At 26.8% G+C, this 13566-nt stretch overlaps 1 protein-coding gene across 1 annotated transcript in view; it reads left to right on the top strand.

The window, feature by feature from the left end:
- The window catches only part of LOC111625406 (hemicentin-1-like), a 154719-nt gene extending 146149 nt beyond the window's left edge, over window positions 1-8570 (top strand). The window contains exons 10-12 of the mRNA XM_023368540.1: window positions 795-819; window positions 8121-8215; window positions 8316-8570. Coding sequence (XP_023224308.1) covers window positions 795-819; window positions 8121-8215; window positions 8316-8335 — 140 coding nt within the window. The 3' untranslated portion in view covers window positions 8336-8570. The remainder of the gene's footprint in view (window positions 1-794; window positions 820-8120; window positions 8216-8315) is intronic.
- Window positions 8571-13566: the final 4996 nt, after the last annotated feature.

Raw genomic sequence — 13566 nt, 5'->3', positions numbered from 1 at the left:
GCTTTAGATGGATTATTTTAGATTTATGAAAGTTTTTTTTGTATATTTTAAACATGTATTTAATTGCAAATCTCTGAAATATGGAAAATAAACAGCCAAACACAATGATTCATAATGCTGAATACTTTGCAAAACAATAAAGATTTTCGCATTAGAAGCTGATAAAAATTCTTTTTTATCCTGAAAAAATAAAAAATATGTATTCTTTCTAATAATAAAAGTAATGTTAAAATAATGAGAACACACTTAATTAACTTAGATTTATTGTTTAGTTATATTTCTTCTGTAGTATTATTACTTAAATATACTTATAAAATATATCTTTAAATATAATAAACTATACTTTACATTTATTTATATTTTTATAAACTTTTACTGTTAAAAATCAATAAATATATAAATAAACATACTTAATAATTAAATACTTTTTAATATTGGTTTTAAATAATTAATTAATTAAAAATATATATATTTTTAATTATTTAATTAAAAAATTCTACTGTTTAAGTAATGTATAATACAATTACAATGGTGTTAATAAGTAATGTTTAAATATTTTTATATAATTTTTTAAACTGCACAGCATATTTTAATAAGATTATAAAATTTTTATTTATATAATGAATTAAACAATGAAAGTGTAATCATATTTGCTGATTATTTGCTGAAGCAAACAAATACATAACTCTTAATTAAATTAAAAATTATATGTTAATTACAATATGCTAATTAATGTTTTAAAGTATTTTTAAAAATTTTTAATTAGTTACGTTTATTTTATTAACATTTTACAGATCATCAAAAGCATGGTGTAGACAAGTAAGTTTATATTTATTTTTTTACAAAAAATATTTAATATTTTAAGCGTTAATTAAGACTTATAACATAAATTAAACATAATATATATGCTTAAAATTAGAATCTTAATTATTTAGTTATTTAACTCTGTTAATTTAAACTTAAAAATCATCAGAGAGAGAGAGAAGGGAAGGGAAAAAAAGAATGTTAATATATAATTTAAATGAAAATTTATAGAAAATTCAGAAAAACATTTAAGTTATAGATAAACTAAACATTTTACAAATTTAAACAAAATAAAAAAGGGGAAATCTCATTAAGTTTTATCATTGAGCAATATCAAAGAGCAACAACGAAAAGTGTATTATCCTAGATAACCATTTCACTGCAGAGCATCAACACTCTCTACACAAAAAAAAAGAGCATCAACGAATGAAATCAGAATTACAACTAGATCATTTGACAAATTAATATTCGTATCACATCATACAAATATTTCGTTATTCTGCTTTCGCTAAATTATAGCATATCATAACGTGATTTTTCCTATTACTTTTTCTCAGCAAGTTAACATTTCATGAAAATATTTTCTGCATTATTTGTAATTGCAACTAAACTTTATTCTCAGAAAAACTTTAAGCAAAAAATAGTAAATTCTTCTGTTTATATGTAAATATATTCGTGCGGTTTCATAGAATGACAAAAAAATATTTACCTTTTATTTTTGTAATTTTTCCTAGAATATCTTGCGTATCAAATGAAAAGTGCTTAGACCTAACGGAGGGGAATGACTTATAAGATAATTATGTATCTGTTAATGCTTATATAAATAATTAATTTAATATAATTAGAATTATAATATTCGCATGATAACCGCATAAAATTTAATTTAATTTAAAAAGTTTACTAAAAACTATCTTAAAGTCGTCAGGTCCATTTTTAAACTGATTTTTTTAAATTTATTTTTCAGTATTTTAAATATTATATGCTAATTAATAATTAAAAATTAATTAATATAATTTAATTAACTATTTAAAGTTTTATTCGCAAAAATATACTTAAGATAATTCTAATGGCTTCCAGCTTTTGCTGTTTACTTTTAAATATTGAAGATTTAATTTTTCCTTCAATAATACTTTCTCCAACTTTCTATCAAATAAAATTCCATTTTCTCAATATCCAATCTCGATACTTTTATCATGTCAAAAAATAAGCTAAAATCAATAATATTAAAACGAATTTAAGGCTTCAATCTTTCATCCTTAATTCTTCCTTACATCCGTTTACTGTTTTGGGTATAGATTTTTCTAAACAAAATATACTGATTATTTATATTAACTTTATTAAATTGCAATTTTTCGAATTGAAAGAATTTGTATTATCTTCTCAGAAAAAGTTTTGTAAGTTAAATATTTATCTGCTACAATATAATAAAATACAGTCGAACCTCCAACAGCAGCCATTTTTTAGGAATTTTTTTTCCTCGATCAAAAAAATGCATTAATATCATAACCTCCAAACAACGACTCCCTTCAAATAGCTGCCACTTTTTCAAGAATTTTTTTCAACAAAAGTGCATACAAAATAACCTGTAAACAACGGCCATTTTTTGGTTATCATCAGAGGCCATTGTTCAGAGGTTAAAAATGAAAAAGTATAAAATAATAATAAAAATAACCGCTTATTTTTCTGTAAATTTTTTTCGGGGGGAACGAAGTGCAGTAGACGGTGGCGCATCCATTAGTGGTATTCATGCGATGACGTGGACGTTCGTGCTTTAAAATGAAATGTCATTCAGAGACTAGCAACCTATCTATCTTATCGTCATTCCAAACGGTCTACTATTTAGCAAACAAGATTACTACACACGAAATAAAAGACATTTACAGGATATTGCAATAATCAATGTAGATAACACCCAAACCTTTCACTTTCCTATAATGGATCCAAGAAATTGAAATTTCTCTTACTTTCTCCTTCATTTATTGCGTGAATATTTTCAATTTTTTTTCGTTATCTTCTTTGTTTTTATTTATTTACTTTGTATTAATTTTTCTTTCTCGTATTTTTTGCGCCGATCCTGTGGGTAGGAAACCAATATTTGAATCGGTTTTTTGAAGTCTAAATTAATTTTTTTACAAAAATCATTAAAAAAAACACCCGAAAAATCAAGAAAAGAATTTTTTGAGATTCAAAAAATCTCAAAAAAAAATTTTTTTTTTGTGATTTTTCGGATGCAAAAGTTGGTGTAATTGGTTACTCAATTGGTTTTTTAGGAGCCGTGCGATGCTGCCTGTTATATGCTAGGGACGTAGATTTTATAAGAATGAAAGTGAAACCTCGATTATAGTCTTCTAAAAGCAAGTGAAAGCGAATCCATACGTTTCTCTTTTAAAAAATCCCTTAAATTAAAGCGAGAAGCATAGTTTCTTATAAAAATATTAAGTGAGAGCGAGTGTCTTCTACAGAAAAAAAAAACAACAGGTGAAAGCGAGTGTTTTCTCTAAAAAAAACATGTGAAAGTGAGTGTATACTTCGAGTGAAAGTGTCTTCTCCAAAAAGCCAAGTGAAAGAAAGAGGGAATGTAGAGTTTTCTTTAAAAACTCAATCGACGTGGACTATTCTAAAAAACAAAATTAAAACGTGAAGCATAGACCTTTTTCCCTAGAAAACTAAGTAAAAGCGTGGACATATTCTCTAAAAAAACGCGCAAAAGCAAGAAGCATCGTTTTTCTAAGTGCTCAGTTCGAGCAGGAGTGTGATCTTCTCCAAAAAACTCAAGTGAAAGCGAGTGTCTTCTCCACAACATTAACTGAAAGTGAGTGTCCTCTTAAAAAAACAAGTGAAAGTGAGTATCTTCTCGAAAAAACAAGTGAAAGCGTGTGTCTTCTCCAAAAACATTAACTGAAAGCGAGTATCTTATCAAAAAAAACCCAAGTAAAAACCAGTATTTTCTCCAAAAAAATCTAAATGAAAGTGAGTGTCTTCCCCGAAAAACAAGCGAAAGCGAAGAATTTTCTTGAAAAAACCAAGAGAAAAGGACAACCTAGACCTCTCTAAAAATATAATAAATGAATAAATAACAAAGTGAAAGTGAGTGTCTTCTGCAGAAAATCAAGTGAAAGAGCAAACCGAATACAACCACAGACCAAAAACTTAACTATTTTATTAATATTTTTAGTACTGACCCCTGAAAATTCACCCCCAAATCACCCCCCGAAAAAATTCCCCACTTTGCGCTTGCTCACAACGGTCAAAACACGGAGTGTAACCCGTACAACAAAGGTGTAACGTGTGTCTGTGCCACGAACACACGACCCCGTAACGTAGTGTACTGTACCTTTACGAAAAGTGCAGGTGAGGGGGGTAGAGAGGATGGCGGGTCACGATCTAAGATGAGAAATGGTAGCTGCAAGTCACTTGGGGCGATGTGTACCCCATATGTAAATATAACTAATTCAATTTATGTGCATGGAGTGAATAGACTGTGTCCGATAGGTAATGATATTGGTAAGTGGAGCCATTCTATGAATAGAATGATTGATGGCGGCGATACAGTTCAAATTACTTCAGGTAAAAAAAAAATGCACACCCCAGAATGAAAAATTAAAGTGATTTTCTAACCTTAAATATATTTAGTGTGAGTGAACGAATGACATTAATGAATGGTGCAACGGCAGCCATTAGTGTGTACACTTTGACTGAATAAACATTCTTCATTGCCAATGATTTGGGGGGAGCGGGGGGTGGTAAACGATGAGTGAAAACAATAGAGATTTTCTTGTCAGATACGTTCCTTCTTGTGACTTATAGGAAGTTGGGCCATGCGAGGGGGGGAAGTACACGGAGAAAAGTGCGTATAGGTCAATACGGGTTGAACAGATAGGCCCTAACATGCGTGCAACTGGCTGTTTATTGATTAACAACTGGAANTTAATAAAAATAATAACTTACAATATATTTTATATAAAAAGTGTATATAAAAATATACTTTATTTTATAAATTTATGAATTATTCTAAACCAAAATTTAATATTTTAATAGTTTTGTTTAGAAAATATTTTACAAAAATATACATTTTTTAATAATAAAAAATAAATATATATTAAATTGCTCCTTATTGCAGTTTTATATGGGTAATGCATTTCTCTATGTACATAAAGAAGTGCATTTTATATGCACTAGAAACATGTTACATATAGAAATTCGTTTTATGCTCAATAAAAAAACAGTATATAAGAAAATAATCCAAATTTTAGAGATTTTATAAGAAATTAAAAATATATTTTTGATGTTTTTTCAGTTGTAAACATCATTTGAGTAGCGCAGAACGCTTTAAAATGATGCGGGTGAATTCCAGTTATTAATTAAGAAATTCTTGATTTAATCTTATTATGCTTCTAAATATATATTTAAAATTGAATATAATATTATTTTAATATCTCCTGAATCTGGATTTTATTATATAAAAGATCTCAAAATGTATTTATAATGCATAACATGTGCATCGTCGCGAATTTCATTGCATAATCTAAAACTACGTAACTCAATTTTTCAATAAGTTACATTGGAGTAAATTCTACTTGACCTATTTTTTCCTTATGTGATCTAAAGAAAATACATGCGAACATGTACTGTACATTTCAGAGTAGCCAACGCTAGGAAAATTTTTTTAAAATAACTCGTTCCGTGAGCAACAACGAAAAGTGTATTATCCTAGATAACCATTTCACTGCAGAGCATCAACACTCTCTACACAAAAAAAAAAGAGCATCAACGAATGAAATCAGAATTACAACTAGATCATTTGACAAATTAATATTCGTATCACATCATACAAATATTTCGTTATTCTGCTTTCGCTAAATTATAGCATATCATAACGTGATTTTTCCTATTACTTTTTCTCAGCAAGTTAACATTTCATGAAAATATTTTCTGCATTATTTGTAATTGCAACTAAACTTTATTCTCAGAAAAACTTTAAGCAAAAAATAGTAAATTCTTCTGTTTATATGTAAATATATTCGTGCGGTTTCATAGAATGACAAAAAAATATTTACCTTATTTTCTGCGCAACTACAATCACTGTATACAACTAAGAATTTAAATTTTTCTCCTTTTTCATTTATGAAAATAATGATTTTATTAAAATCAAACAACGAGTTCGAACTGTTTATATAATGAATGATTTTATAAAATTAAGGAATATAAACACGTTTTTGTAATTTAAATAGCGATTAAAAGCGGATCGATAGCCTTGTATTGTTGAAAGTCGTGGGTTCGGATTCCCTTTGATTATTAAACACGTTTCTTCCTACTACACCTTACGTAGTTCGTGAAAGTCGTGGGTTCGAACCCATTTGGATATTAAACACAATTCTTCCAACTACATCTTATATAATATATTTATTTAGTTGAAAAATAAGTACATATCAATTATACAATAATATTATTTATTTATTTATTTATTTTCAACATAAAAAGAATTCGAGAACAAGACATTATTTATTCTATAAATAAATACGTCGTTATTATTTTAATTGAAAATTGAAATTATTCTCATTAATTTTATATTAATTTATGACAATAAGAATATTTATTAATTTATTAATTTTTTAATTAGTGTTATGGTTTATTACGTTTCTCCTCCAATGATTTATTAAAGGTAACTTCAAAGTAAATTAAATAATTATAAATTAAATAACGTTTTTATTTAGTTTACAGGCAAAGCACCAAGGCAACAGTATATATAAAAATATAAACTGTGTTGTAGAATACGGATGTTTGACTGAGATTTGATTTTCTAGTCTTGTACCTGATCAAATATTCTAGTTCGAGAAAATGTTTCAACAGTCACCATAAATATAACTTTAAAAAGTACTAAAATAGAAAAAAAATAGTAAAAGGAAACTTCTCTCTTTGTATAAATTCGTAAAAAAATTTTTTATGTAATTTATAAAAACATTTCAAAATCTTTCCAGTTTTTCTCAACTAGTAGATCGCGGTCACCCGAATTGCATTTCAATGCATTGAAAGAAATATTGTGAAAGTAAATAAGGTTAAGAAGTGTTGATTTATAGGATATTTTAAAATATTCTTATNCAGCCGTAGTCCTTAAACTGCATACGTGCCGGGCTGTGATTGGCTCATGTATTCAAGGACTCTTAGAACATCAATTTCATAAAGAACGGAACATATCTACCGTGTTATAGGGGGGTCGACTGTATATTTATTTTTGTTTTTATATATAAATAAGTATAAACATTTTACTTTATATAAACTATATTATAAATATTTTATCGAAAAAATAATAATTATATAAATAAAACATTTTTTCTTTAGGCGTGAATTCTTACACTAATATTTTTTACCTATATTTTGAACCAAATAAATAAAATAAATATATCCTTTAATGATAGAAGAATGTTCTGGATAGACAAATATAGCTTCTTGTCTTTTTGTATTAGTAATAGTGTTTCAAACTAAATAAACCCCGCATTCTTAAAGGATTTATGATGAAACTAAGTTCAGGTCATAGGTTCACAACAATGACATTATAGAGCAAATTTATGAAGCGTATACCTCCATTGAACATTTATTCGAAGAGAAACAGGTTTAAAACCATTTCTATCCCATTCCTCTTTGAACGTGCACGATAATACAAACGATTTCCTAACAAGAAGAGTCCATTAATCATTACTTTTTCGTGAGAATACCTCTTTTGAGGATTAGAAAATGAGTCAGAGACGAACAAATGGATACTACAACTGCAGCTATTGGGACAGAAACTAACAAAAAAAATAATAAATGAATTCCACCACAGATTTCAATTATTTATACTTTAAAGATGTGATGGAGGTTTATAACATTATGCAATTCTTAAAAAAAATATTAATGACTTTCACATATAAAACTTTTTCAAAAGTAATTTATTATACTCTGTTATATTTACTGTAAGAGAAAATATATTTTAGCAGTGTTTTTTCCTTGTAAATTTTTAAAAATAAGTATAAAGTACTTACAAAAAATAGCTTTTTATCCATCTCTAAATTTCGTAAATAATTACGTATATCATTTATGATATTCTACATTAAAGTTTAGTTTATTTCATGTTTAAATATAACCAAAATTCCGTAAAATAATATAGTTTTTCCCACCAGTTAAATGCAGTATCAGTAAACTGATATTTGCATGCCTTTAAGTTATAAGATAAGTTAAATGTAAGGCAGGTAAACACATTTTCTTGCATAGTTTGAAAATATTTTGATAGATATATAGTGTTATTATCAGCATGTCGAATGAATAGTGTTTCATTGTAGGTCTACAACACCCTTGAGACAAGATACAGATGACCGAAGAGACCTTACAGTCATGGTTGCTGAAGCAGAGGGGAAGTGCCCAGATATTATACCAGGTAATATTATTGAAAATAAAAATATTTTCATCTGTTTTCTTAAAAAAACAGGGAGTTTATGAAACATAAAAAAATTCATAAAATTTCTTTTATATTTAAGCTATACGCAGTATAAAGTAACTCTATCTACACTGCATAATGACTACTTACATTGTTGTATAGCTAACAATAGGGTGTTGAATTGTATGTAAAATTGAATATAACAGCATAATTGCTTAATTATGTACTTTATAATGTTAAAAAGTTGTATATATAATAGATGATGAAGATAATGGATCTAATATAGGTTAATATTATGCATTCCCTATTAAGGGTATTTCAATAATGATCAGAAATTAGCGATATACTATGTAAATCTTGTTTATAAAGTTTAATTAATTTAATATTACAACAAATGGATGAAGATAATTTGAAATTATAAATTATTAATTGATATCAATGTACGGCTTTAATATTATTATTAAAATACAATAAAATTATACAAATTTTAAGTCGTCAGAAACTCCATTTAATGCACATANTATTTAGTTCGTTTAACTCTTAATGAGATAACAATAACAATTTCTTTCGTCGAGATCTTTTTTAAAGACCTGTACAACTTTTAAAATTATCTTCCTGCTCATTAAAATAAACGAGAAAGAAGTTTAAGATTATTAATTGTATAGGATAAATATACTTAAAAATCTACATAATAACGAAAATTTACATTAATGGAAGTTAATAAATCTTAAAAGTTGAACGAGTCATCACTTTAGTTTCATTTTATAAAATGACTTTTATCTGGAAAATCGCCTTATTTCTGCTTGTTCTGAATATCTCTTTCGGACGATACTTCAATTGGCAATAATGACGTCATTTCCTGTCACCCTTGAAGGAAAAGATCCCTTTTCGGACAGAAAGATGACACGACGATGCCATTTCCTGTACGAAACCTTGTCTGTTCGATGCTTACTTCCTGTTCCTGCGGAAATCATTGCCTTATGACATATACCATGCTGTATTCATAAGTGTCTTTAGTACAGTAGACTTCTAAGTTTTTGTGTTTTACTTTCAAAATATATTTAGAATGTATTTCTTTTTTCTTAAATAAAAATAATGAAACTGGAGGAAAGATTTATCTAAATATTTCCAATACGAACAATAAAAATAAGAAAAAAGAAGAAGATCCCAAGAGATCCATTTATGTTTCTTATCTTCTTGTTCAGAAGTCAAAAGACAAAATAAATGCCTCATTTACTGATGAGTAGTCTTTCTATAGAGATTAATCTTTCCCTTATTCTCTTGCTTTAGCAATTGCCAAAGAATATTGCTTTAGGTTAGAAAATATCGTTGTTTGATTAAGCGCTCGCATATAAAGCGTTAAACTTTATCAATTGAACTGTCCAGCTACATTGTCAGCTGTTGCAATACACGCAACTATTAATTAATCATGTCATGTTCTAAAATTAGACACGAACATAAGTGTATATAATCTTTACTTTGCATTCAATTTAAAGAATACTTCTGTCAACAATTTTAAAATACAATATAAAGTTTGAAGTGCTAGTCTGTAAGTTATTTTTATTTGAATATTTTAAATTGTGTAATTGTAACGTGGGAGTGTCGAATTCAATAATTTAAATGGGAATTTAGATAGAATTTTTTTCTTGAAATTCTAAAATACGTTTTAAATATTGAAATAAAAAAATCTATTATTGTGTATATACAGTAAATCCTTCTAAGTTGGAAGTGCTTCTTAAATTCCAATGTTCAGTGGTTTTATCCACTGAACACTGGTAGTTGTCGTGGGTTCGCGCCTCACCAACGGGTTGACCACGTGTTTTATTCACGTGTTTAACACCTAAATAGGACCAGTTTTTCATGTAAAGTCATCCCGGAAGGCATCTTTCCTTGGTAGATCGTTCGTGCCTTCTTCTATCAATCTTATCCTGTCCTTCTTAAGAAGTGATTCAAATTTAGAAATAATATTATATAGAGTGGGAGAAACTACTTAAAGAAGATGATTTACATTTTGTTTTCCTCTTCCCCTTAGTCTGGGACTAGTCTGTATATTAGAAACTTTAAACACAGTAGGACCACTAGTATCTAACTTATATGTATAAATTTGTCTATAATTTTCAATTGCATTTAATGACATATATACATATGATGATGACCTTTTAAAATACTTTATTTTGTCTTTTTTACCAGGAGTAAACGTAAATAACAGCGCTAGTATTTATTATTTTTTATTATATTAAATATTCTAAATTCTAGAATTCAAGCAGAATCTAAATTGGAAGAGTCCAAAATCCAAGACAGAGACGTGTCCAACTTGAGGAGATTTGATCTATATATTTTTAAAAAAAATCAATTCTTTACTCTAGAATCCATAATTCAAGATAATTTAAGTTGTTAAGAGTAATATTTCATTAATAATTATTTTATATTCTTCCTTCGTAACTTCCATTACTATACTATTAAATGTCACTCTTCATTGGCTACTGATAAGCTTAAGTCATTCTTTTCGAGATTTTATTTCATGTCTATTGATAGGTTGGCTATAAATGGCTCTTGCAACGGTATTTTATCTACAATCTGTTATATAACAGATACTATATGAAATGATAGAATGCAGCAGTCGATTTCCAGCGATAAAAACTGTCAGAAACATGTCAATAAAAGAAAAATTTATCTTCCACTCAAATTGTAATTTTAAAATGTTTTCCTTTCGATTCATTTTAATATAATTGCCCTATAAACGTTGGCCCGAAAATCAGTTATCCGTGCTTTAACAAATGAACACAAATTGCTAACTGAGTTAACAACTTGTAATTTACTCTTTAAAATGGCTAATAGACTTTTGGGTTATCTTGCATATATATATATAATACGTATTTGGATACATTATGCAAATTATTTACTTAGTGCCTTTCAGTTTTTATAATTTTATTCCTTATAAATTAAATATTAATTTGATACATTATAAATTTATGAATTTTAAATTAAATATTTTGAAAATCCTCTCCAAATTCCAAATTAGCATTTAGTGATGTAAATTTAAAAAATTTTAAATTTGACATTTATAAACCAAATTTAGAAATATTTATATATAATCTAGAGTTCTAAGGACGGGCCCATTTACATTTTTCTCACGTAATATCAGTCTGTTGCTTCATTTCTGTGGAATTATTTAAATTTAGTGTAGTAAATTTGTGTTAAATTTCTGCAATTTTTATTATCTAAACATTAATTTACAAGTTTCTTTTAAAAGTCACAGAAAGAAATCCAAAAAAACACTTAGAATGTTGGATTCTAAATTCAATAATATATATATACACTTTATCAAAATGTTATGGTGGAGGATATTTTTTATATGCCGTGATATATAAACTAAGGACAACACTCCGTGACGTCTTCCGATATGGTGACGAGTTGCGTTACGATAAAGATCAAACGAAGGATTCTTGAAAACCTCTGCTTTTTTGCTTCAGGAAAAAACTGTGATTTCAGTAAAATCATAAATCTGGAAGATTCAGAAAACACTTAGGAGATCCTGAAACTTACAATGGGTTACTGCACACCCACAACAGTAAATTTATCTTAAAACTATTCGTAAAAATCCTAAAGATCCATAGAAGATCCAACATTGAATTTCTTTTACCGTTATTTTAAAAAAATGTGTTTTCCAGTTTGAAATTATTTATAATTTTTCTAAATTTTAAAAAATATTTACCTTATTTTCTGCGCAACTACAATCACTGTATACAACTAAGAATTTAAATTTTTCTCCTTTTTCATTTATGAAAATAATGATTTTATTAAAATCAAACAACGAGTTCGAACTGTTTATATAATGAATGATTTTATAAAATTAAGGANAAATTGAATATAACAGCATAATTGCTTAATTATGTACTTTATAATGTTAAAAAGTTGTATATATAATAGATGATGAAGATAATGGATCTAATATAGGTTAATATTATGCATTCCCTATTAAGGGTATTTCAATAATGATCCGCCTATCTATTAAAAACTTTAATAATTAATTAAAATTATTTAAAAAATTTTACAAGAATTTAAATTTTTCTCCTTTTTCATTTATGAAAATAATGATTTTATTAAAATCAAACAACGAGTTCGAACTGTTTATATAATGAATGATTTTATAAAATTAAGGAATATAAACACGTTTTTGTAATTTAAATAGCGATTAAAAGCGGATCGATAGCCTTGTATTGTTGAAAGTCGTGGGTTCGGATTCCCTTTGATTATTAAACACGTTTCTTCCTACTACACCTTACGTAGTTCGTGAAAGTCGTGGGTTCGAACCCATTTGGATATTAAACACAATTCTTCCAACTACATCTTATATAATATATTTATTTAGTTGAAAAATAAGTACATATCAATTATACAATAATATTATTTATTTATTTATTTATTTTCAACATAAAAAAAATTCGAGAACAAGACATTATTTATTCTATAAATAAATACGTCGTTATTATTTTAATTGAAAATTGAAATTATTCTCATTAATTTTATATTAATTTATGACAATAAGAATATTTATTAATTTATTAATTTTTTAATTAGTGTTATGGTTTATTACGTTTCTCCTCCAATGATTTATTAAAGGTAACTTCAAAGTAAATTAAATAATTATAAATTAAATAACGTTTTTATTTAGTTTACAGGCAAAGCACCAAGGCAACAGTATATATAAAAATATAAACTGTGTTGTAGAATACGGATGTTTGACTGAGATTTGATTTTCTAGTCTTGTACCTGATCAAATATTCTAGTTCGAGAAAATGTTTCAACAGTCACCATAAATATAACTTTAAAAAGTACTAAAATAGAAAAAAAATAGTAAAAGGAAACTTCTCTCTTTGTATAAATTCGTAAAAAAATTTTTTATGTAATTTATAAAAACATTTCAAAATCTTTCCAGTTTTTCTCAACTAGTAGATCGCGGTCACCCGAATTGCATTTCAATGCATTGAAAGAAATATTGTGAAAGTAAATAAGGTTAAGAAGTGTTGATTTATAGAATATTTTAAAATATTCTTATAATTGTTATTTTTTTTAACTTATTCAATTGAAAAGGGATAAAATAAGTATTTATTTTAAATTAAATATTTTGAAAATCCTCTCCAAATTNTTTTTTTATAATAATTCGTAGAAATTTCTACTTACCGCTTCGAGAGATTTAAATATTTTTCATCTTTTCATTCTGGTTTTATTCGAAAATTTAATTTATTTTTCTTTCTTCTACAAATTTTCTTAATTTCTCAACAAGTAGATCGCGATCACTCGACTCGTCTTTACAATACACTGGAAGAAAATCGAGCAAGAACGATTGA

The sequence above is a fragment of the Centruroides sculpturatus genome, unplaced genomic scaffold, assembly GCF_000671375.1.
Source record: "Centruroides sculpturatus isolate CEXI.00-Female unplaced genomic scaffold, Cexi_2.0 scaffold253, whole genome shotgun sequence".
NCBI classification, from domain to species: domain Eukaryota; kingdom Metazoa; phylum Arthropoda; class Arachnida; order Scorpiones; family Buthidae; genus Centruroides; species Centruroides sculpturatus.
The sequence above is the reverse complement of the archived record's forward strand: the minus strand, read 5'-3'. Positions and strand labels throughout refer to the sequence as shown.